Below are 26,429 nucleotides of genomic sequence, written 5' to 3' on the forward strand. Positions count from 1 at the left end.
AAGCGCGTTTCATGCATGAAATGGTCTCTTTAGCCATCTGGCGCAATCCACCTGTCATTTTCCTTTCTTCTTCACCTTCCACCTCGTCTCCCACCTGTCAGCGAATCCACGATGAGTCCTCTTCCCTAGGTTTGACTCTTTCACGCTTGATTGGACTGGATTCGGAAAACGTTATTGGGGCCTGCGAATAAAGCCCTATTGCTAGGTCTTCTGGATTTAATAATGTTCCCTAAACCTCCGTGAGACGCGTCCAGTAGACACCGTAAGAAATTAGTTCTCACGATAATTTGCACTATCTCATAGCAAACGCAATGTAGGCGATCACGTTCTGTAAGCAGAGCCTTCTAGCCCTATTACAGCCAACGTCGTTTAGACGCAGTTATGTGCGTAAACAGAGGGGTGCAAAAGGGGCAATTCCACTTCCAATTGCCCCACAAGAAGAGTTGCCTACTTCCACTTGTTCTTTGCCCTCCCCTCGCAACGCAAATCCTGCCGATGACCATAGCTCAGCGACCTCAGCGCAACGTGCTAAACGCAAAGAAATTAAAGGTTTTTCCTTTCCACAAGACGTCTGTCAGGAAGTGACTATGGCACGTCTTGCGTAGATAGCCAGAAGACATTATTAGTAGGTGTCTTCGATTCTAAGCTAGAAAAGACGTGTGCATGACAATGATTGCAGTACAGCTAGACGATATCGCGTCATTGAAAACGTCTTCAAAACCTTTTTAAAATGCCATCTCTTAGCTGTCTTGCAATCAACGTCATGTAGACGTGTTCAATAGCTGAACATCTGACACATCTATTAGTGATATCTTTCAGCTGTCTACACAAAACGTACTGTAGACATCTCATAGTAGACGCTTTGTAGGTGTCTTAAGAAGCTTACAACATCAGCCAGCTAGGACAAACGTCTTGTACACGTTGAGGTTCATATGTCTTCTAGCCATCTTAGCACAGATGACTCATCAACATCTCACGGAGCTCAAGACATCGGAGATCTTGTACAGGTCTCCTGTAGCTATCTCTCTTAAGACATCTTTGAGACATACAAAAATAGACGTCTTATAGGTAACTTTTATAGCGCAAGATGTCTAAGACCTCGCAAGACCATGGTAGACATCTCTAAGACGTTTTGTGTTCAGTGGGTGCAGGACTATGAATAACTGCTGGGACCCCATTGGCTGGATTAAGCAACTCCTCTGACCTTAACAAAAAACCAAAAGGGCCAGAATTTACGCTGTTGGCAAATAGCCAAAATTGACGATGCAGGGATGAAACAGGGTCCATGGGTTTGGGAACAGTTCTGGAACAGGCAAAAGTGCCTTTTGTAGCAGGCTTGGAGCAGCCAGAGTGTCATTTGGAGCAGATGTAACACAATTTCACAACATTATGGTGCCTCTCTAATGTCCCTACAGGCCGATGTGCAAGCCCTCTGCCAATTACGTTTTATCTATCTACTATATCCGGCGTTGTACCATGCATTAGAACCTACTGTGAACCAGGAACGCAGTTCTTGTACTATATCTGGAGATTTACAAAATACGGTGTTACAGTGTAGACCGCTTATAATGCAGGTAGCGGGAGTCACAAAAATCCGCGTTGTAAGCTACGGTAGCATGTTATAACCAAAACATAGCTTTTTAATCTGCCAGACATGCCAAACAGGCCACCTATCTTTCAAACACACTTTATTTACATTGCATGAAAAGTAATCAAAAGCAAGCGCAAAAACAAGAAAACGAATCACGTTCACAAGAGCCCTATCAGCGAACGAAAGCGGCAATTTCTCTCCGGTGCTGTTTATTTAGTGCGCTGCGAATGATCTCGTCCTCGACAACGCTCACACACTGCAGCTTTTACACCGTACCCTTCTTCATGTCATTTATCCGACAGAGTATCAAGCCACCTGCAACTACTGCCCAGCGCCCGCTACCCTATACCATCAGGCGTGGGAGTGCCAAAAGACACCGGACCTGCAACCAATCCCCAACCCCTCCATACAACAGTGAACGGAGCAGTCGACCAGCAAGACCTGGTGCAAAGGGCCCGCGTAGCCAGCCGCAGCCATGGGATCCCGGGCTAGGGATCCCCTCCACCGGGCGGATGCCCTAACAACTGTGCCTGTTGTTCTTAATAAAGATTTGTTTCATTCATTTATTGTCGCTCAAACTGTTCTGTGCGCAGTAAATTCGCACTTTGTGCAACCACTCAAGAGCCTCCTTGCATGGCACATCTGGTGCGGGGTCCCTGTCGTCGTCAGACCCGTCCTCGATCACGACCTCTGCAGTACCACGCACTGCGGCAACGATCGCACAACTGCTGCTTGCCTCCTGCTCTCGATGTCCTCTATAACGCATTCCTTCGTTTCCAGTGATAAAGCATGCCGCTTTTTGGTGTCGCCTTAAGGCGCAGACACCATTGTAAAAGAAGCTTGGAAAAACCCTTAACAAAAAGATATCCCAGCCAGCCAAGCACTCCGATGCACACGCTCCTACCACGGGCTCAGGGAAAGGAGGCTGCGGTCCAGGCAACTGGAAGGTGTAAAAGCTACACTATAAGGAACGAGCGCCGCCAGCACCCTCTCAGAGAGGTAGAGAGGAGGTTGGCGGTGGCCTTAGTTGGCGGTAGAGCCACTAAATAAGCTACGCTATAATGTTTTGGAATAGTGCACGGTAGCTACGCTGATCTAGTGGCTCTAGTGGGCGGCGCCCGGCTGCGCCACCTTCGACAACCTCCTTCTATTTCATTTCTTTCCTCCTCGCCACTGATCTTTCCGGCGCCTCGGTGGCGCCGCACACTCCAGCACTGGCAGCGCACAAAAAACGTCTCTTTGGAAGAAGAGGTGCGCTTCCTGACCGGTTTGTATGGGCAGACGCTTCAAAAAGCCGCCAGTATTCTGCTTCGCGTGGCTGCGTATTAAGTTGTCTGCCGATACATTAAGCTCTATGGGTGGCCTACCGGTGGCCAGGAAAACCCATGTTATAACCGGTACCGCGCTATAAGCGGTTTCATTAGAAATGATCTACACCGTACCTACCTTCGGCCCCAGCAAGCGCGCTGCGTCATTACTGTTCGAAGGTCAAATCCCTCGCGCAGAGTTGCAAGAGATCAGATAAGAGGCCTTGCTTCGTGTCCGGTAAACGTCAGTGTTCATGTAAACTCACGACGGCATTCCGTAAAACAAGGTTTTGCTTGCATTTTTTTTCTAACGAACAGCAGTTTCCGTGCATGCGGGCATAGCATTGCATGCGGGCATAGCAATAGCATTGTCTTTGCCCGTCACAGGGTTGCGAGAGCCGACGAACTTACCCCGCAGACTACGTAACTAGACCATGTCAGAATGCATGATTATGTTGGAACATCATCCACTAAGCAAAGCTAACCCCAAAGTTCACAGGCGAAAATGAGTAATTACCTCACAACAAAAGCAAACCGAATTAATAAGTGAGGGCAGTTTGTTCAATACATACAACAAGACACATACATACAACAAGACCCAGTTCGTTGAATACATACAGCTACGGAAAGTTGCGGGAAAGCTAGGATAGCCAAAAATCGGAAACGGGAAAAATGGTCCCGGAGAAAATGGTCCCGGTGACCATCTAGGAAAAAATGGACCCATGCTACAGTCGACGTGTTTCCCTTCAAGTTAGTCAGATCTGAACATTTTTGCGGTTTTGATTTTATGCCTTTGCGTTTTAACTAAAGGGTTGAGGAAGAGATGGAATGCTTTAATATTCTATAAGGGGCAGAAATTTACGCATTTGGGGGCTAAAATCTAACAAAGCAAATTGGGTAGACGGACGGACGGACGGACGGATGGACGGACGGATGGTTTGATGAATGGAAGGGTGTGCGATGTATGTACAGATGAATGGATGGATGGATGGTAGGGCTGAGGATCGATTAAAAATTTTAATTCAAGTAATTGGATTAAAACCGCACGAACAACAACTGCGAGGCCTGGAGCCGTCGGTTTAGTAGCTTAGTCGGACACAGCCATCTCAGTCTCTGGAAGGCCATAGAGGCTCTACGCTGCGAGGTTTCGTCAGTATCGGTGAAAATTGCACAAGAAACCGTGGGAGCTCCACCAAAGAAGCGCACAGCGTCGTCCCGGGTCTAGCACGTTTCGGTGCGGACATTTAAGTGTACGGACGTTTCGGTGTACGGACATTTCCGCGCGCAAACAATTCGGCGACCGAATTATCGGGTGGTTGCTTGTTTGAAACATTCGTTATATTTTTATTTTCGCATAACATGGGTTATGGACAACACTTTAGCGCAGTGGTTGTATTTTTAGATTAATGCCGCGTTCGATTTTTGCCAGGTATTTTAAGAAACTGAACAATTGTATATTTTTCTTTAATACCTCGTTCAGGGAACACCCGTTATGCAGCCAGCTGATTGATTTCTTTTGCAAATGTTTTTTTTTCTTTTTTCGACAAGACGTTATTTGTATTCGCTCTTTTTTGGAGCATTCAAATCAGCTAAGACTATTAGCCGGTGTTTACGATGGTCTAACAATTCTGTATGTAATTTTTCTAAACAAAATGCACACTCTCACTATCCAAAATTTTACGAACAATGTTATGAAGAGTTTTATTTAGACTGCGCTGTCACGCTAAAATGAATTTGGAGACACTGTTCTCGTCAGCTATTATTTTTTTAGCGGACAAGTCTATGATATCGTGGCAGAGGAAGAACGGACCTTTTCAAAACAGCTGCAGCTTCTGCATCTCGTCAATGCTGATCAAGCGCTACGGGTTGTGCGTACAAATACCGCCCATTCTGTTTGGGAAAACCAACCTCCGTTTTATCTTTGCATGCTTACTTTCATCTCATTTTAATTGTTTGTCCGAGCACCCCCCTCTTCGTGTTTAAGTTTAAATCTTCCTCTGATTTCTTTTTCAATCATATTATGTTCGGTTTCCCATGAAAATCTTATAGGCATAACGGAGATCACGGTCTCCGAAGTGTCACCGCAGTTATGCATGAAAAATCCATACATTCACCATGAGCTCACACAACCTCTCTTGTGCACAGCAAAAAGCCACCCCAAAAGCTGCTGAGGACAGTGACCAGGATCATTGGCGCCTGTTGCACCCATCGAGGAACAAGCTTGATGACTACACTCTCCCGCGCGTCGCGTGAGAGTACGTGAAACATTGTCGGGGGACCTGCTTGTGCTTTTTTGACGTTCTTGACATTGAAAGGTTTCTTGACCTTCCCCCTGACAGGTCTATCCCAAGGCTGCCACGAATTCCTATAACGCTATATAACAGAAAAGTATAGGACAGCATAGGAGCGTTCCTAATATGACGTCAAACGCTGTAATAATGCAAATACATTTAAAATATACAACCTTTTACGCCAAAGCATGAATGAACAAAGGAAAAAATTATTCAAGAGAAACAAACCGCAACAAAGAGTGCAAGAAAAGAATTTAAGAGAAAAACGTAAAAAATTGCTTACAACTCTCTAAGAATGTGAGGGCGAAAGCCTCGTGTTTTCTGTTGATATGCCTTGAACTTTTGTATGAATTTTACGGCCGCACCCATCCACACTTGATTAGCCCCCCGGGCAGTCCCCTGTGGCACTCGTTCCTTTCACTACAAATCACCAGTAGCATCATGTTTTTACTGTCGGTACCTTCACCTGTCAAGGTTGTGCGGCAGTGGTTGACCCTCCTCACAACGTGCAGGTTTAAAACATAGAGATGTGCTCAGATTTATGCATGCCATATGTGGTTGAGACGCCGTCAATGGGAAACATATCGGTTAAGCTAGCGTAACGGCAAATTAGAAAAATGTGGTAGATGCCATGGAAGCAACACAACCTGAATGGTGGTAAAACAAACGTTCATGGTTCGGTTAACCAGCTTTACCCGAACAAGACTACTTTTTCCTGCCTCGGCTTCGGGACCAAGTTTTCCGGCACCATTTTTTCCTACCTTGGATTTGGGACCATTTTTCCGGGACCATTTTTTCCGGGACCTTTTCACTTACACCCCCAAAAATGGGCGTCTAAATTGACTTCCACTCCCAATAAACTACAACCTTGCATGCGAATATTATTCTATCTGTTTGCGACAAGCCCCAAAAACATTTTACTTCTGGTCATTTTCCATTGATTGTGGCGCAGCGTCCGATACCGGCAAACACAACAGCGCAAATGCAACACACTGAAATCCAGCATTCCCAGGTGATCATTGTGACGGATTCTTTTTCGGTTTGCTCCGCTTTATCTTCCCCAACCGTTTCTCCACTTCGCCGATCGCTGTCGATGCTTATACCAGTACATGTCAGGGAAATCCGGCTGGTCTGGGTCCCAGGGCACAGAGGAGTTGAACTTAACGAAACTGCTGATTACCTGGCAGGAGTAGCACTGAATGGTCCTCTCGTTGATACTGTGCCCCCGGTAGCCTATGTTGTTGGAACTAGGTTTCGAAGGTACAGTTCACTGGACAGCTTCCCACCAGACAGCATCGCTGGCTGCCCAGACATTGAGCATCTCCGGTACTCTTGGAAGTGTGACTTTGCGCAGTCTCGGCTGTGCGAGGTCACACTGACTTGCTTGCGATGTCGAACACCTAATTTGAATTTTTATCTGCACCGTGCACGCATAGCGCCATCGGCCACCTGCAGCTTCTGTCAAGAGGAGGAAACACTTGACCACTTCCTGTTGTCTTGCCGGCGGTTCTCTTCCCTCCGAAATCGTTACCTGGAGGCTCCCCTCCGGCGCCTGGGTCTCGCCTTGTCGGTGCCTAATTTATTGTCATTTGGGGCAGTCGGGCTTGGTCGGTGCAACGGGGATGTTTTTCGCGCTCTTCACTCATTTATTGCCGAAACAGGTCGCTTGCCTTGTTAATCAATAGCTTCAACCCATTTTTAATCGTTTATTGAAATACCTGTTGGTACAGTAGTATTGAATTTCTTTTGGTTCCAAAATTGTTAGCATCACTGTACCCTATTTTCCCTTCGTTTGAAACTAATTACTAAGCTTCTTTAGCAGTGAAATCACAATAAGACTTGGCCAATCCCCCAGAGTGGGTACGCGCCATTCTCGTTCCGGATCCAACCAACCAACCAAATCCAAAGAGAAGGCGGAGAAGGCGTGTAGTGCCTGCGGCCTTACGGCTCATCCGAAACCAACTTCCATACCTGCTGCAGCCTTGGTGAAACCGAAACTATAAACGCCTTGATTAAACTGAAAACACGATGTTTCAGCAAAGTTTTCGGGGGCTGGGCATCATGGCGGTCGTATCTAGTGGCTCAAGTCAGGCGTTGTGGTGGATAGGGCTGCTAATAAGCGAGTTCGGCGCAACAGGGGCGGTTCGGCACAGGATGGCGCAGGTAAACAGGTTTACAACTCAATGGCGCAAATGGCGCAACTGTTCCACTTCTGACGACGGTAACTTTGCATGCACTAAAAAGAGACACAAAGACTGCACTGTTCTTCGCGTCTCTTTTTCACTCTGTCCCTGTTTAGTGCGCGCAACATTTCTGCCACAAATGCAAACCAACTAGCCCACGTTTCCGTGTTATTGCAGCCAGTGGCGTAGCGGGAATTTTTTTTTCCCGGAGGGTGTTATACATCGCTGGCAAAAAAAAAAAAAAAAACATAAGGAAGGATACCCTGCGCACAGACATCATTTAATTTTCTTATCTGATTTTCTTATCTGGTTTTTACATGTTAATATACCAAATGAGGAGTATAAACAGCGTGGACGAAGAAAAGGCCGAAATGTGGAGGGACAGATGGGAGAATGCACCGCTCAGGAAATTTCGGGGGGCACTCTGACACCGACACGCACCCCCTGGCTACGCCCGTGATTGCAACCAAAACTTCCCTGCCACGGGTGGAGCCATGCACTTCCTTTCCCAACAACGGAGTCATCAGGCAGGGGGGTACCCCAACACCCTGGGGAGCGCCACTCACGAGTTAGCCTCGCATTCGGGCCTGCCGCTGATGTAGACCAGCAGTACTGGCTTGAGTTGGCCCCCAGGCAGCGGGTGCAGGAACGGGGTGGGCTGCGTTGCCACACGCGGAGCAAGGAGTCAGCTCACCCACTCGCCCACCCTCAATCGCGGGGCACCCACCGGGTTGTACACAGTGGTGTGCCACCCTGCGAAAGGCTGCGGCTGGAATCCGTTCATCGGGAAAACCTGTGGGAAGAAGGGGGCTCTCGAGCCACCCGGTTGCTTCACAGCGTGTTGCTGCTACCCACCATGGTGAAGCCCAGGGGGGGCCTCTGCTCCACCCGGCGTATGGTGACGCAGCCATTTACCCGGAGGGTCTTAACCGTCGAGAAGAGCAGCCGGTGCTTGAAGTCGGCAAAATGGCGCCCGTTGAAAGCCACCTGCAAGCAAGGGAAGAAGCAGCAGCACACCTGCTCGAGCACTACACCTTTTAGGTGTGGAGTACCTTAGGACCGCACAATGTCCGTCCGCGTCCGTGCGCATAGCATTTACAATCGCAAGAAATCACACAGGCACCGGCAGGATTCGAGCCTCGGTCCGGTAGACCAGACAGAGTTGGTGTCAGTCGTCTTACCCTCTAGACTGCGACCGTGAGTTAGTACCCGAAAGTCAAACGGCTTACTCCCTCGCCTGTAATGGTGCGGAGAACCTTAGGACCTCCGATGTCCGTCTGCGTCCACCCGTGCGCACACCACTATCAAGCGAAAATCAAGCGAAGTTCGATTTGAGCCGTGAGTTGCAGTTTCATTTAGGGAATGATCAAGGTGCAAATCGAATGACGCTAGGGGCGCAAATCGTATGTCAGTCGGGGCGCAACTTAGATGTCATTTCGAGTCCCCGTAATACGCACCTTCATCATCATCCACGCAGTGGAGATGCTGCCATTTTATAAATTGCGCGAATGTGCACTGTACACAAGACAAGTAGAATACCGAAGGCTGCCACCACAGGAAGAAGGGATGCCGGGAGGCAACTGGAGGGTTGCAATCATCACGATAATGCGCTTTCTGGGCAGTAAAGACGCCAAAATGTCTGCGCAAACATATGCCAAAAGACAAACATCTACGCAAAATTGGCACTGGAAAGTCCCCTCCACAGCCACTGACCAATGACGGTGACAGCGGCCATCAGAAGTTAAGTTATCGGCCCCACTGAGGTGAGGTTTGGACTAAGAACGAGAGGAGTGCTTTTCCGTCAACGCCAATGAAGGTCACACAGGATCCCTGGTTCGATAGGGTCAGTGCCCCTTTACTGAGACAGGAATCCTTGGTCGCTTCACCTGCAACCACAGTTTATTTACCTCCTCTTCCTCCATCTGCAGATATACCTTTCAAGATGGACTGATGAATGATCATCCTCGCGTAAACCAGGAAGAGCAGGTGACATGGCACGGTGCCAATTGGAGAGAAGAGGAGAGAGAGAGAGAGAGGGGGGAAAGGCTCCAGTGAGATGATGGCCACTCGGCGATGGGGATTCTGCCCAGCGATGGGGATTCTGCAATGCAACGACAGCCAGCATCGCTGGACCATCACTTCATTGGTGACCAATGTGCAACGCTCTCGTAATGGCAAAAGTAATTTTTAAAGGAAGGTACGTGGCAAGTGGCGTTGTTACTTTTACATTTGTTCCTCACAGGAGTAGGGTTCACCAAAGGGAGCCATGCCTTTGGGCATACAGGGAGCTGACGCCACAGAAGGAAAACGCCATCGTGCTTTCAGGCTGTTCATGCATTCCTTGTGTGCAGATGCCAGATATCCCAAAACACCTCGACAGCATTTAAATGGCAAATGAACTAAAATGGCTGCCGCAAACTGATGGAATTACCAGGTAGAGGCCACAGGTTTCAGGGGACACGCGAGTAAGACAAAAATGCACCTTATTCAATTCTTTTTTTGACATGCTTTACCATCATACAATGTTTTACTTCCGCACAGAAAGAAATGTCAAAAAGGAACAAGAAAGTTGTTATAGAACATGTCTGAATGACTCACGACAACTAAAAAGAAGATGCCACATTCAATCGAATTTCAGCAATCTAATATGGCATTCAGAGCATTACGACAATACATGAGTATTTGCAAAAAAATTTCCTGAGCAAACCACATCATTGTTAGTGCTCAAATTATGCACGAAAGTAGAATTCTGCAGCCTATCTTGCTTAACACCAAGAATGGCGACTGAACTTTCGTGCTAATTGCCAAAACAAATAAAAACGGTCTTCATCTATGGGAAAGCCAGTGACCATTTTGGATTGTATAACACCGTGGAACAGTGGCGCCCCCTGGAAACAAAACATGCAATACTACTATCCACATATGGCCCATAAACATTGGACATATCGGCACTGGACTAATGAACAAGTCAGTGGTTACCACATTCACACCCTTTTTCCTGCCTTCAAAACACGCTTTTCAGGGTGTCAACACCTGCGTGCACATCACCTATCTATCGCCTATCTGGCTGCAGCTTCCTTTGTTCTCCAAACAAGTGCTCCTTCCTCCCCCAAGATTCACGTTTCACGCTTTTTTGTGTCTGCATTGTATTTCCACTCCAGTCTGCATGGGGCTTGTAGTAAACACGGGCTTGTGGCTTGACCGTCTTTACTACGGCTGTTCCTGTGGGTCGATCTCCCTGCCTTCACCCACTGTTCTGAGCAAACAAGGCAGTTGTGTCGGGCCGAATGAATAACCCATTGTGTTCACAGGTGACAAGAACTCTTCCAGCTCGATCGGGGTGCCGGATATACAGATATACAATAGGTTAAAAAATATACATATATTTGAAAAATTCCTCCATAAATCATTCTCGCATCCCTTTTAAGGCGACGTGCTCCTCAAAACAACTTTTTTTTTTAAATGATGAAGTTAGGAGGCTGAAATTTTCACAGCTTGTAAGGATTGAGCCCCTCTTGTCATATATGCAATCAGATTTCAAATAGCTGCTCTGGATGAAATTTTACGCAGCATGACGTGCAGAAAAATGGCTTTTTTTGTGCAAACTATTTTTATAGTAAACATCTTTACTGAAAGTTTTAAAATAGCCTAGGTGTTTTCTTACGACTTGCAGAGTGCGCAAATCGACCTGAAAAAGCTTTATACTTGTTTTCTTCGCCACAAAAAAAAAAAAAAAAAATGACTAGGAGTGTGCCTTTTCCTGCTTTGTATATTTCTGTTTTATGACCGTCAGAAATACCTAAGGACCCAAATTGCACAACAGACAAGATTTGTACACTTTAGGTGCTATAATGAACATCAGCGCAAAATTTCATTGCAATACGACAACTCTAAGTGGGAAAAATAGTGTGCACAAACTCAGAAAGCTGACAAAAACGACAAACTAAGGAAAACGCAATTGAAAGTTTATTTCTTCGGCAGATTCGTAAATTCTTGCCCAAAAAATGTGAAGCTTGGTGGGTATATAGCCCGAAATGTCCGCATTGAGGTCCGCAAGCTGGAACTTTCCTGCCGCATAAGTTGCCCCCTCACGATTTTTCGCGGGTGGAGTCCTTACGGGCAAGCTTCACCAGGCCGCGGCTTGGGATCTAGCATTAGCGATCAGCTTAGCAGACATCTGTCCGATCCTCCGCTGGTCATTTCCACTGCTTATAGTCTGACCAGTTGTTCTGAAGGGAAGATTCCCAGTTCTTGGAGAATGGCACAAAACCTGGACTGATCATCATCTCTGATGCCAAGCGCGCGTGCAGCGAGTACCGCATTTACATTGATGGTGAAACTATTACGGGACGTCCACTGCAGAGTTCCGGGTCGCGGCCGATGGCGGCAGCGCGATGCGACGAGCAGACAGAAGAAATAACTCTTGCAGGACACTCCCCGTTCTTGCACTTGAGTTCCTGTACCGATGCGAGGCCCTTCCGCATGTTCGCGAGCGACCTCAGCTAGTTCGCCTTTCCCGTACGTCGCGCACCCGGCGCCGCTCAGATAACTGCGCTTGCACCGCTTCCGTTTCCGGCTGTCTCCCCGCCTTGGAGGGCTGCAACTTCCTCTCCGATCGCTTACAAAGCCGACAGCGTCACCGATAAAATAGCACCGCTTGGTTGAGCCGCGCTCGCAACGCTTGAAGGCGCGTCGCCTTGCGTGCCGGCGTTGGCCGTGGTCGTCGCAATGCTGCGTGCTTGAAATTTCCCTTGTACGGGCGTGAAGTCCGGGACTTGCGGCGCCGAAAGTCACGCTTCTGGTCACCGTTAATGATTAAAAACTCACGATAAGGAAATAGAAAAGATAGCTCTAGGTGAAGCGATGTACGAAGCGCTGGGAACGACCCGATGTAAGAGTATATATAGTAAGAGGCTCACAAGCGGCGTGAGCCAATGGCGGTCCCGATTTTGCGTCACGGAATTTAAATACCCAGTTACCGCTTTCCCATCTTCTGATGCTCGCGAAACCGGCGGGAAAAAATATTTTTATTTTTTTACGCGGAGATACTAAGCTGGTGAGGGGTTCGATTGAGAGAAGTAGGTTTTGTGTACGTCTCTCAACTGACCAAAATGACGGCCAGCCACGCTGCCATGCGTCAAAAACCCTCCAAGATGGTCGAAATTCGGCTTGATTGCGTGATTTATTGGGCGACCGCGAGTCATTCAGACACCTTTGTTTACTAAGGTTACGTTCGTATTTCGTTTTCATATTTTTCCCATGAAGGAAGGGTAGTCAAAGATGATAATGCAAGTGAAAACAAAACAATCGCCATATTTCGAAAAAATTGCGATTTTTCGACCCGCCATTTTCGACAGTCCACTGCTATTCCAGCTAGTGTAGTATGCCTTGAGTGTAGTATGAATCTGCTTTTAACAAATAAACTTCCCGGCCGCCGCGGTTGGGAATCGAACCCGCGACCATGGAGTAAGTTGCGCGCTTCACGTCGTGTTTCGTCTCTGGCCATCGCCAGGTGGTGCTATGGGCAAGGAATCGGGCACACAAGCGCAGTATCTTCTGATGCCCGTATTGTTGCCGTTTGGGGCCACACCAGGGTGTGGCTGCAGCCATTCACGCATACATTTCCAAGACCAGGCACCTATTCTGTTAGCTGTTATTCTTGAGTATATATTTACCCGCACAAACAGACAATTTTTCTATACCAACCTGCGCTTTTGATCTTTTTTTACCTATTCTCTCTTGTGAATTACGCGTTATTTCTGCATTTATATCTTTAGGTTTGTAATTTGCAGTTTTGTGAAGCCCTTCTTACGCCCGATTTGTCCAATCCCCCACGGGTGTATGTGCCATGATAGAAGGAACAATAAACACAAAAACCGCTTTAGCCTCTGGGATCGGCGTACGACGACGTATTTTTACACACAGCTAAAACATTTTGGGGCGCAACAGTTTCTGAGGTAACCACGCATCGACAGTAGTCGAAATAGTGATCAAACACCATTCCAGGTAGCGCTCTTCGCACGCACTGAACACCGAAGGCGGTACAGCCCCAGGCGCGCATAGATCGACGGCGCATGACAGCTCATACGACGCATAAACGTGGCCCTGCCTTGCTATAGCGCACGAACAACAAGCCGATAGATCAAAGCGGGAGCGATGCTGACCTTGTAGCTCATGTGTTCGACGAGTATCATGGTCTCAAAGTTGTGGCCCTGCTGCACTGGCAGGTGGTCGACGACTTCCTCGTCTTTCCAGTCGCCGTTCTGAAACGTGTTCAGGACGACGTTGCCCACGTCGAAGCGCGGGTTCACGTGCAGGGCGATGTCGCCCCGGTCCGTCACCAAGTTCACGCTGAACCTGCGCGGAAAGCACGCGTTCAGCGGCAACGACACGAGTAAACGAGCTCCCCGATCACTCACCGTTTCGGGGAGTCGAGGACATGGCCGGCTATCTCGATGATTGTGCCCGGCTGCAGCCTCTCGAGAGGCTGGTCCATCGGCATCGTCTGCGAGCACGGAAGATCAAGTGACGGATCGGGGACAAGTGACAGCTGAGCGACAAGCGAAAGTTCGCAATTTCTCACCGGCTCGAAGGTTATGAGACGCGGTTCGGGGTACACGGGCAGACAGTGGGCTGAGACCTTTGCTGACATCAGGCAACTAGACTAGCCGCTCCTCCCGATGCGGGCCGAAGTCTATTGGGTGCCGGAAGGCCGCCGGGAGAGCTCCGGCGGCCTTCCGGCGGGGTTGATCTCCGGTGGGGTCTCGCGCGATTGGCTCAAAGCGAAAACGTCACCCGGCCTGCGTCACGCGGCTATATTTTGGCTATACTTTGGTGACGTCACGTAGCCAAACGGCTCCCGCGGAGAAGGGGTTAAATCCGGCGCGGCTGGAAGCACATCGTAAAGCACGACGGATGAGCTTATGCCGCCTGCTTTTGCGACTTTAGCGTTGTCGACAGTTTCAGACGCGTAATTAAGTAACCGTCAACAGTTAGCCCCGAGTGACCGCGAGTTTAAAGGGACCGTGCAACACTCTTTGTGCAGTGCAAGTAAACCTGCGCGACGTTTAGATTAGACTGCCGAGTATACCTGAGCCAAATATTACACTTGCACGTGGAGCGGTAAGCGCGCAAATAGCCGGGAAAGGCGCGGAAAATACAACCGCGCTCTCCACATTATGCACCCCTGGCATGACCTAAACGACGTGATCTGGGCCATGGCTGTTCTATTGGCTGTCGCTGGTCAACTTCGCGGCTAATTTCTCGGATTTCCTGTGGGGATCTGTCATCGTCGGCGCTGTGTACCAACCTCTTCTATGTCTGGACCGGTACGCATAGTTTTAGCATCGCCTCCTGTATTTTGGCAATGCCAAACGCATCAGCCCGGACCGGCCAACCGAACCCTCTCCTTCTACTCCTACCACTCTCCCCCAATCTGTAGCCTTCCCAGCGCTTTAGTCACGTGACCGGTTGATCCCGGCGCGACGCGTGGTGGAAAGCGGCAACGTTGGCAAAACGTGCTCCGCCGCGAGCCTGAGTTTTCTGACGCTGGCGAGGGCGCCCCCTCCTTCGGTGATCTCAATCATAGGTTGCCTTGGCAACCAGGCACAAGCCACTCTCGAAATTAGTTACGGTTGCATGATTCCGGTTCAGCTCGGGGCCCCAGCTTGCGAAATCTAGGCACTGCAGGCGTACCAGTGACTCCCATTGGGAAGCGCGCGATGCGTTTGGCATTGTAAAAATACAGGAGGCGATGGTTTTAGTGTTTCTTTTGTGTTCTGAGTGCGCGCGCAGTTTGAGTGACGGGCTCAATACTCCCCTTTCAACAAGACCACTCGACAAGAAACGTTTACTGCTTTAACAACGCCCTACCAGCCTGAGCGCGCGCTTGCGAGCAGGCAGCCATGCCTGCTTTTTTGTGGCACTACACCGGAACTATACTCGGTTACGACTCAAGAACGGCACCACCTCACGTAGTGTATCACTCCGCCAAAGCGCCGGACCCGTGACTTCAGTGCGCGCGCGTTTTGAAAGGGGTTTGCTATGAATGCGTGATATCGTCTGCCTTGTCTCACGCAGTTTGCGTGTCGTCACTGGAGTCGTTTATAAGCATATTAAGTCCAAAAAATCACGGGAACGGCTCACGCCATGTTCAAAATATTCCCAGTAACGCCCTACTTGCGCCGCGCGGAGAAACATCCGGCTACGGTGATAAGGCACAGCGGCAACTTCCGGTTGCCGCTGTGCAAGGCGAATTACCTAGAGTGAAGGAATATAAATATTTGGGAGTGTGGATAAACGAAGGGGATAACTACTTAAGTACTCACGAGGAGCAACTTAAGGTTAAGGGAAAGCGAAACGCAGCTATAATGAAGCATAGAGCTCTGTGGGGGTATTACAAATATGAAGTAGTAAGAGGAATTTGGAAAGGAGTAATGGTTCCGTGTCTCACGTTTGCGAATGCTGTACTCTGTTAAAATCAGAAGTTCTATCAGGCCTTGAAGTAAACCAGAGAACGGTAGGACGTTTGGCCTTAGGCGAGCATGGAAAAACAACTAACGAAGCAGTTCAGGGAGATATGGGCTGGGCGTCGTTTGAAGTTAGAGAAGCTCAGAGTAAAATATGCTTTGACATGAGGTTGAGGGCAATGGATCAACGAAGGTGGGCAGCTAAGGTTTTTAGGTACCTATACTTGAAAAGCGTGGACACGCAGTGGTTAAGAAAGACTAGAAGGGTAACGATGAAATACGGAAAGAACAGTGGAGAATCCAAAACAGCCAAGGTAACCAAAAAAGAGGCAAGGCAGATTGAAACGAATAAATGGAGGGAAAAAATGGAAGCTAAAACGTCGTTAGAGATGTACAGGGCTGAGAAAATGAACATCAGAAAGGAAAATTTCTACGATAATTCCCAGGGCAGTGCTTTGCTTTTTGAGGCTAGAGCAGGTTGCCTGCGAACTAAGTGTTTTATGGGGAAGTATTCACAAAATGATGGGGTATGTGTGGTCTGCGGAAAAGAAACAGAAACTATGCGGCACATAGTGTTAGGATGTGAGGGTATCCATCCAAATCTACATGAAGGGAATATTGGGCTTCCAGAAGCCCTAGGATTTAAGGGTATCAGAGAGGAAGTTAACTTCAAGGCTGTCGAGGGGACGAAAAGAAGATTAGAATGCTGGTGGACGAAAAGCAGAGAGGGGAATATTGCTTAGGACAGTTGCCACCTGTAACAGGGAAAAGAAAGTATTTCGGGCCTAATAAGCTTTAGGGCCTGCCCTAAGCAGCGCTAGTATTAAATCAAGAGTGTAAAACATGGTTATATTAGTCCTTTTTGGTAAGATGACATGTCATCACCCCGCTTCAAAGGGGAAACCAATAGCAATCCTCATCATCATCGGTGCCGTTCTTAAGTTGTCGCCGAGTATAGACCTCTCCACGTTGCGGAGAAAACTTCCCAGCATGTGGTATAGCGAAGGCCGCTGAAGAGAACGCCGCGAGCCGCCCCCCTATCCGGGAGGCGTATTCCCAAACCATATCCCGTAGGGGCCCAGGCCGACCACACCTCCTACGCAGGGGCGCAGCCAAAGAGATTAAAAAAATTGCAATTTTTTAACCTCCTTGGACGCAGCACCGTGACGTCTCTACCTATATGTGCCGGACTTCATGCGAGGTCGATTTTTTCTTTTTTTCCCCTCCCCTCGTTTCGACTGCTTGGCAGTCGGCCGATGGTTTCGCTCCGTGGGCGGGGCTGGCCTGCGGCGCTGGGGAAGCTGACGCACATGTGGTAGAAGCTAACATTTTGTACCTGAGCCCCTGATCTCTCCGCGCTCTTCTTGCGCACCTGCAAGTTGACGCTGACCTCCGATCGTGTTCCTAAATAAGCGCTCGACTCGGTGCTCGAAAGGCGCGCGCGCGGATGGACGCTTTCACGCGCATGTGGCAATTATACACGGTCCGGAAAGCAAACACCCTCATTGAAAGCTCATTCTACAGCACACAAAAGGGTATACAATTGATTTGGGTGCTCTTTCACTATATACACAGCTCAAAACACGATACGGTGCTGCAGGTAAGGATTACAAGAAAGGCAGACAATTACCCATGACTACATTTACAAACTGTCCTACTCTTGCGAAATATTACAGCTGCATGAGCTGCTACATTTTGGCACTTTCATAAGCCCTATTACATTGAATTTCGTTAACATTAACTTCATTGCATTATTCTTTATCAGAAACAGTGCCACTAAGGAAAACATTGACATTTTGTTAACAGCAATGGAAGGTGTGAATTGTTCTTGCAAGGGTGATACATTGATAAGAAAGACACCAGCTCTAACGTACATGTTTTACACTCGGTCATGAATTCTGCATAATTTACACTGCTGGTCATAACAATTTAGGGAAACAATATCGAAAATACATACCAACCAAGGGCTAAGTAATAGTTGGATTGTACAGCAACTGAAGTACTCGAGGAGTTTGATATATGTCTTCTTTACAGGGCTATTGACCAGAGTCTCTTCACTGAAGCCACCAGGCCGAGTTTGATATCAGTAGACAATTTCTAGGGACCCTAATATCAGTAATCATGCGTGCTACCACTCACGCTGTTGTCAATGTCGATTAGTTATTTTTAACAATTTGTGCTTCATGCACACAGAGATTTTGCTGCATAAGATACATTATTTATAAATAGACAGCTCCAGCAGGATCCGAATTGCGCTGATGCCCCCCCTGTAAGGCACACCATTCGACCGTAATCGCCACCAGCTTTTAAATCTAGGTCCCGCCCCTGCGACTGAACAGGAACATGTTAGTCGGGTCCGTGACGTTCCCACCGCACTAGAAGCAATTACCGAGTACGCCCTTGAAAACAGACTACAAATTGGTGTAGCAGCCTGGCCGACTTTCCCGTTCGGTATACAATGTGAACTGTCTGCAGCGTGCACTGTTTTCAGTGTGGACCGCTTTGTCCACAGTGTGAACTGTACATTTAAGTGTGAACTGTGCATTTTGCTGCCACTGACTGACTTTAATGTGTTCATTTTGCGATTAGGACCCCAAGACTGCAACTGTGTTCATTGTGCGAGTTGTGACCTTCCCCTTTTCTCGTCATCCTTGCTCCCCCAGGGCCCCATGGCCTCTCATTTAATGCAGTGTTACACTCACTCAGATACGTATATTCTTTTCGCTGTGACTAATGAGTAGTTGCCCGTGAGCTTGAAGTCACGGTAGTCGCAGCAGAGATGAAACTAAGTAAAAAAGTTATCTCCTTGGCGCACTATTTTTGGGATAGTGATCTCGGAGTCCAAATAGCGGCAAAAAATTGTCACTTTTAGAGATCCACTGATGGGTATAGATGAGCAGTTTGTGTCTGTTTCCTGCGACGCATTTTTAGCTACCACATATATATATTTCTGTAGTGTCTGGCCTTTTAATTCGCCAGCATTGTGTCACAGCTCGTGCCTCAACTGTAAGCCACACACACGCAAAAAAATATACAAATGTATAAGCAAGAAATAGCAGGAATAAAAATATAAGTAGTACAACACAAGTTGTCCGCGGAGCGAAACCATCGGCCACCCGCCAAGCAGCCGAAACGAGGGGAGGGGGAAAAAAGAAAAAATCCACCTCGCATGAAGTCGCGCACATATAGGTAGAGACGTCACGGTGCTGCGTCCAAGGAGGTTAAAAAATTGCAATTTTTTAACCTCATTGGCTGCGCCCCTGCTTAGAGGGTTTGGTCGGCCTGGGCCCCTACGGGATATGGTGAGGGAATACGCATCCGGGAGAGAGCGCGCAGCTTACGTGGCGTTGTCCGTGATCAAGTTGAGAGGGAATAATTACGTGCGATTTCTCATCGCGCGTAGTTTCGCTGATAGTGAACGGATTTTCATAATTCTTGCGAGAGGAGATTCCTGGGACAATAAATTTTGCCCCAAAATACATTCCGAATAGTCGATGGCAAGTGTTGCAGGGTCCCTTTATGCGCTCATTCCAACGCAGCAAGACCACCGTGCGTATTTTGTGCAACGAATTGGAAGCCTTTATCGGCCATCGAGGTGCAGTTGTCGTCTTCGCGAAGTGCGAAAGCTAACAAAACTGCTCCTATCCTAAACAACAAACTAGATGTTTTTTTTTCAATTCCCAAGTGAAGTATTTAATTTTGTAGAGCGTTAGATTTATTTTACTTGAAAATGACATTTCTTCAACGGCACATGCCTCTGGTTGAGGTAGAAAACAGCGGCAGATTAGTAGTTTTTTTCGTGTTTCAGTGCACCATTTAGCTACCTGGCTTATAGTTTCAGACCACTTTTATAATTCGATTCTCGATGTACCGCAAGGGTAAAAATACAGGGCCGATATTCACGATGTAGTTTGAACGTAATGTATAGAAAAATAGTGATTGATCTCCGCCCGCGTGCGGTTTGTTCCCTTCAAAGAGAGCGATATGATAGCCGAGGCGGAGGAAAACCAAAGGTGCTTTTCGATATCGTGCGAGCAAGTACGATTTCGCGTACGATATAGCGGGCCCTGATTTGTAAATCCGGGAGGCCGCTTTTTACTCGCAATGCCAAGTATTGCTACTCCGGCAGTTATTCTGGTGGAAAAATGACTGTCGAACCGTCTACTTCACCTCGATTTATAACAACGTGGTGTCGGAATCGCGTCGAACCACATAATAGTGGGTAAACGTTAATGCAAATTGTTCTGTGGAAATAACAGTGCGAAACGCGGCACTACCACGCGCATTTGAAGGCGGCTCTGAGCGGTCGCCGGTAGTGGCGCGGCCGCTTCCGTTCCATCACGTACGTTACATTTTGCCTTTTCTATTAAGTTTCGGTTCCGAAAACACCAGTTTGCGTCGCGCGCGTTCATGTTTGAAACGCAATATTTTGCATTTTGCACTCTTTTAAATGCAGAGCATTTCTTTAACTCACAATGTCACCCGTCCGTTGGCGATCAGCGTCCGCAGCCAGCCAGCACGTGCGCCCCTCCCCCGCTCCTCCTCGCTCTCAACAACAGGTGCGGGCGCGCATGCGCGTGCTCCGGCGCTGAAAGAGGCGTTGCAGCAGTAGGTGCTACCTCCTCTCCCTCTACTGCGCGCGCTACGAATATAAAGCGGGTATCGGCGCGGCTCACTCCATTCTACTCCTGCGCTCTGTTCTGCATACTCTCGAGTTTGGTCGTCGTCGAAGTTCATCAGCGATGGAAGCAACACCTTCAACCAGTACCGCGACGCGAGCCAACGTCAGCGTTGCAGTACCAGTTCAAGACATCGTGCCATCCTCTTCATCGACGGCGGCAGAAGACAAGGCGGCGAGACGGCGCGCTGCCGACGCCGAACGCAAGCGTCTGAAGCGCGCTGCCGACGCCGAACTTCGTGCACGAGAAGCCGCGGCCAAACGTCAATAATAATAAAGATCCAACCGATTGCCCCGCAGAGAGGGTGGGGTGCAAACGATGGCAATAAATAACACGTTACGTACTTACGTCTCTCTCTCTCTCTCTCTCTCTCTCTCTCTCTCTCTCTCTCTCTCTCTCTCTCTCGTCTCGCAACCCAACTACCCAATCCCTACGACAACAACAACTACCACCGCCAACTACCCCAACCTACGCCACGTGACCACCCCCAATGCTCTGCATTTACTCGTGTCCCTTGCGCAGGGGCATGCGACGGAGGTTTTTATGGGTACTATTGGGTGACATTATTTTTAAGTTGTCGAAAATTTGAGTGTTGTTGGCCTTTAAGTGTTTTAAAACACTGTTTTCTCGGAATGGAAAGTGTGTGTGTGTGTGGGGGGGGGGGGGGGGGGGTGTTTAAGCTTTTTTCAGAAATGTACACATGCAACATTCCCTCCCTCCCCCCTCACGCCACCGCTGCCCCGTTCAGATTAAGGGCGCTAAATCTACTTGAACGATATCGTTTCGCCACGGTGTTGCCATGTGATTTGCAATCGGGGCGTATTTTAAAGGAACAGCGCTGTTTTCAGAGGATACACACCGCTAATTAAAGAGCGGCCGTTATGAGTGACCAGAATGAGAACGTCGCTGACTTCAGCAACGGATGACGACAGACGAACGGCGAGAAATTTTACGTCGGATGGAATTCAAGAAGGTGGCTGGAGCATACATTTCGTACCTTGTCCCTGGCCTTTTTATTAAAACGGCACCCTTATTCCTGTTGTCCAAGACCTAGAGGAGCTATATCGCTGTTAAGGAGTGTATTGCCCATAGCCAGGGACGACGCAGGGTTCTTCAAAGAGCGAAGTTTGTTGGAGCGAACTCGGGCTCCCCAAATACTCAAGAACACAAGCGTCGAAGAAGTCAACAGAAGGACGTGTGCACAGGCCATTGTCGGCGAATCGATTGCCACGGCGCTCCTTCTAGGCATTTGTCTGTATAGTGGTCTCGGGAAAAAAAACACATGAACGAATATTCCCATGTGCGCTGGCCTTCATTTCTGCTTCATTTTCATTTCTAGACGTATTTTCAGACAGCTAACCTCGGTTGGGTCTGGGGCATGGCTGTGGTTATCCGTGAGTGTAAGAACGCGCAGATTTGAGACATCAGTCACAATCGTCGCTCTGCAGGGCCCTCTTCTTCATATGCAGTAGATGCTTTGCTCAGTCTTTCGGTTCACAGTATATAAAAATAATTCGAAAACCAGCATTTCCCGCCTATTTCAATCCTTATGACGTCCATAGCGACTGCGAAATTAGAAAAAAAGCGCTTATGCCACTTAATTTATAGCATTTGGCTGGTGCACTTTATCTTGTTAGTCTTGAAAGTTTTGTTTTGGAAGATGCAGGCTCACTTAACCATTGATTTTCGGCCTTGAGTGATAAGATTTGCCCGGTGAACCCGCAGCATCCCGTGCAGTGGTGTAATAATTTTTTCTTAGGAGGCATCTGCACTTTTATTTTTTTACACATACGCGTTCGATGCCTGTTTTCGAATACTCTGTTGGACTTTAAAGTTAATAAAAAGCTTTCTTTTTCGACGAATAGCGCTACGACGAAATGCCCTACCGGCGACGAATTGCCCTATTATGAAATGCCCTATTACGAATTGTCTTTCGACGAACCGTCCGTGCGCCCATTAGCGCTGTGCTGCCTCGATGAAATTACCGTAGGGAAGTAAGTGGGAGGCAGAATTCCGAGATTTTATCGACGGAGTTAGCTTTAGTGCTTTGTGTATATGCACCGTTTACAAGGTTCATGCAACGCTAGAGAACGCCGCCGTGGCCCGAGAGCGGAGTCCCGGCACGACCGGATTTAGAAACGTGAAAATTCGGAAAATGGTTCATCTTCGTGAACATATTTCTATGGAAGTTCTTACCGCTTTTGTTTTCCTTGCCCCCGAGGAACACGCATTAAATTGGTGCCATAATTGTGCCTTCACAGTCGTCAGATACAGCAGCAGTGCATAAGTCTTATGTGCAAGCACAAGGCAAAACACCGTAGCTGCTGACGTTTGACATGTTTATGAATGGCATACGAACAACAGCCGCTATTTTGAAATCGGGTGCTTTCACGCACGAACTGCAATACGCTTACGCACTGGTTTTCTTGTCGTAGACGTAACATGCTATGCAACTAAAATCCTCATAAATTTTATTTTGCCGAATGAACACTCCACCCTAGGCAGCCATGCTGGCAAAGCCGGAGTGGCCTTAATATTAAGAAATATATATGAAAAAAGGGGCAAAAAACGTCCTCGAATGTTTTACTGTCCCCATCCAATTCACTGACCAGCGGCTCCAAAGAGATGCTAAATTACCTTTTTCACGTGTTACCCCTACCAGGTGTTCTCTGACTTTTGTTGAAATAACAATATTCGTCGATAGTGTGAATGCATTTTTTTTTCGAGATGGCGTCAGCCGAATCTTCCAATGTGCTTTATAATATGTACCGGTGTTTAAACCATACTACAGAGCACAATTAGGCCCACGCCGGAGTCGGAAAGTGATTGCAGTGCATGTCAGCCAAATACAATGACGCAATGTTTAGTCCTTAAACTAACACACACAGACACGCACACACAAGACAAGATAAAGAAAAAAATTACTAAATTTGGGAAAGCTGATTAATTTCTGCACGAAAATAATATTCGTATTTGTGTGGGCCAACAATGGGGCAAATCTGAAAAGGGGGGTATTGCCTCACAGGTCGGGATGAAATGGGGGCAAGATAAGTCCATGGGTCCAGGCACAGTTTGCCTTTCCAAATGCAGTAAAACCCGTTTACGCGGATTTCACGGTACCGAAGAGAATGTCCGAATTAACCGAGTTCCCGCATCATCGCGATTAACTTTCATTTTTTATATGAACGTTAAGCAGTAGATGGTCACTGGTTTCAGGAAAGCAAGTTACAGCAGAGATGAGATCAGGGGTAGTTATTAGAACTAGGTCTATACTCGGTGACAACTTAAGAACGGTACCGGAAGTTTCAGCTGTGCCTTATCACCGTAGCCGGATGTTTCTCCGCGCGGCGCAAGTAGGGCGTTACTGGGAATATTTTGAACATGGCGTGAGCCGTTCCCGTGATTGTTTGGACTTAATATGCTTATAAACGACTCCAGTGACGACAAACAAACTGCGTGGGTCAAGGCAGACGATATCACGCATACATAGCAAACCCATTTCAAAACGCGCGCGCACTGACGTCACGGGTCCGGCGCTTTGGCGGAGTGATACACTGCATGAGGTGGTGCCGTTCTTGAGTTGTAACCGAGTATAGTGTGTTTGATGCGGTAGGTGATAGCCTGGTTGGCTGGGAAACAACCTGGGTGACTGAAAAGGTGGAACACATGTGTCCAACAATCCTTGCGATTCGGTTGAAAACGGAGTCAACGTGGGAGGATTAGTATTCCATGTTACATTAGGGTAGTTGAAATCGCCAAAAAGTACGACGGGTAATGTAGGGAACCGGGTAGTGATCTCATTAAGGACGTCATGCAGTTCATTTACAAAATAGGTGGAAGAGGACGGGGATCTATAGCACACGCCAAAAATGAATTGGCGATGGCCAACTGCTCACCAGGCCCAGATGATTTCGAGATTGCTGCTAAATGATTTGCTCGACGAAGGAATTTTGTTAGAAATTGCCAGAAGTGCACCACCACCTCGAGACGTAGTGCGGTCGTATCGCTGTACGTTAAAATGTGACGCTTCTTCAAAGATTTCAGAGTTTTGTATATCCGGAGACTACCAAGTTTCCGTGAGTGCGATAATATGCGCAGAACAAGTATCTATTGCTGATGACAAAGAATCATGTTTGTTGAAGACACTGCGTGCATTGGGGAATATGACAGATAGTTGTGCAAGCGGCCGTCCACTGCCCCTCTCGCCTTCCTAGGCGACATTGTTTCAAATTCTACGTCCTGTAAGCTGCCATTTTATCAGTGGGCTGTGCTAGCGGCCCTATAATTGGCGCAGTCGACAGGAATATGTAACTGCGCATGCCCAACACAGCCCAGGACATGTCCTGATCTTATGAAAGATTAACGAATGGAAAGGTCTGTAGTGGCGGGAACGTTATCATGTGCCTCAGTGTGTTCACTGGCCTTAATTTCTTCTATGCTATTCATGCTTGCATTGTAAGCGTAGCGTTTCTTATTTTCAATGAGCTTGTTGTAGCTGATTAGAAAGAGGGGAACCGGGTTGGTATTTGCCGAACTCGGTTAGTTTTTTACGGACAATACGAGTAGCCAGAGAGAAGTCTTCGGGTACTGTTAAATTCTTTGCTTACGTGCGGAAAATACCTCCTCCTTAGTTTTAAAGTTCAAAAATTTAGCAACAACCGGGCGGCATTTGTTTGGGGATATAGCGTGCCTATACGATACGCGCGTTCAATTGAGCCTGCGGGAAATGAGTCAATGGTTTCGCTCAACACCTCAGGTAATTTAGCTTTCGTTTGTTGCCAAGTTTCCTTAGCATCAGGCCAGCCATAAAAAATTAGCTTATTTCTGCGTGAACGATCTTCAAGTTCGTCAATACGTGACTGCAAGTCACGTTCTGCACAGCCAGTGATTGAGCAGTCGACTGCACCTGTGTAATCTGCGCCCCAAGGTCGCCTATTCTACTTGATTTCTTTTATAGGGCGTCAAGCTTGCTTTGAATATCGGATACCTTGGCTTCAATGCTTTTTTGTCCTTATTTGATGCTTTTTATGTCGGCTGCTAGATCAACATACAAACATAAAATAGACATAAAATCGACATGGCTAGATTAAAGAGTGTGGGACTGAGGATCGAGTTTTGAAGGACTCCTCTGTCGAGGTAGAAGGCACGAGGGGTCCAACCTAGGAATGTGCCTTGAAGTTTGATGGGGAAAGCTTCTGGGAAGTTTCGAACCTATGTCTGTGCTCGTTGGCTAGGAAAGGCCTTAGAAAGTTCATCGAGGATAATGCTCTGGCTGACACTGTCAAATGCCCTTCGGAGATCAAGTGCGAGTGAGTACATAGTCCAGTAGTCTCGAACAGCTTGAACTATTAATGACGCGTCGCAGCAGCCATAGGCTGTCGGTAGTGCCGCGATTCGGACGGGAACCAGTTCGCGCTGGGTGAAGATATGGTTCGACATACTCCAGGTAGTGCACTGTTCGGTTGCTAATGAGTCGTTCGATGAGTTTACGCAGGACGTGTGTGAGGGAGATTGGTCGAAGATGGGAAAAATCATTAGGCGAGGTCTGTTTCTTGTGGGGTTTCGCTATCGGATAGATGAGGGATAGCTTGAGATGTAGATGTACCTGCCCGGTTTCCCAGGAGTCGTTTATTTGTTCCAAGAGTTCGTACCATGCTGGTTCTGGAAGGTTGCGGAGACGGGTCCATTGTATGCCGTCGTTTCCGGGGCAGACCAGTCTGCCTTGACGAGTAGCTGTCGAAAGTTCAGCGATTGTGAAGGAACTTTCAAGGTCGGAGCGCGGTTCCGGGATTTCGGGTAGATGGGATGAGGGAATTAGTGATACGTGTGGGAAGAAGCTTTTCAGTACCAACACTTCTGTATTCTCGGGATTCGTGCTGCTCAGCATGATGGTGCTAGCAATTGGCGCTT

General features: G+C 47.9%; 1 protein-coding gene across 1 annotated transcript in view; it reads right to left on the bottom strand.

Moving 5' to 3' along the window:
* The window catches only part of LOC144148191 (32 kDa beta-galactoside-binding lectin-like), a 32,724-nt gene extending 18,621 nt beyond the window's left edge, over positions 1-14,103 (bottom strand). The window contains exons 1-6 of the mRNA XM_077679776.1: positions 13,956-14,103; positions 13,792-13,877; positions 13,537-13,729; positions 8,228-8,359; positions 8,100-8,165; positions 7,939-8,030 (exon numbers count right to left, since the gene is read on the bottom strand). Of these exons, the coding sequence (XP_077535902.1) occupies positions 7,939-8,030; positions 8,100-8,165; positions 8,228-8,359; positions 13,537-13,729; positions 13,792-13,877; positions 13,956-14,024 (638 nt within the window). The 5' untranslated portion in view covers positions 14,025-14,103. The remainder of the gene's footprint in view (positions 1-7,938; positions 8,031-8,099; positions 8,166-8,227; positions 8,360-13,536; positions 13,730-13,791; positions 13,878-13,955) is intronic.
* Positions 14,104-26,429: the final 12,326 nt, after the last annotated feature.

Source organism: Haemaphysalis longicornis, unplaced genomic scaffold (genome assembly GCF_048455015.1).
Source record: "Haemaphysalis longicornis isolate Haplotype H1 unplaced genomic scaffold, Haemaphysalis longicornis Haplotype H1 scaffold_8, whole genome shotgun sequence".
NCBI classification, from domain to species: Eukaryota; Metazoa; Arthropoda; class Arachnida; order Ixodida; family Ixodidae; genus Haemaphysalis; species Haemaphysalis longicornis.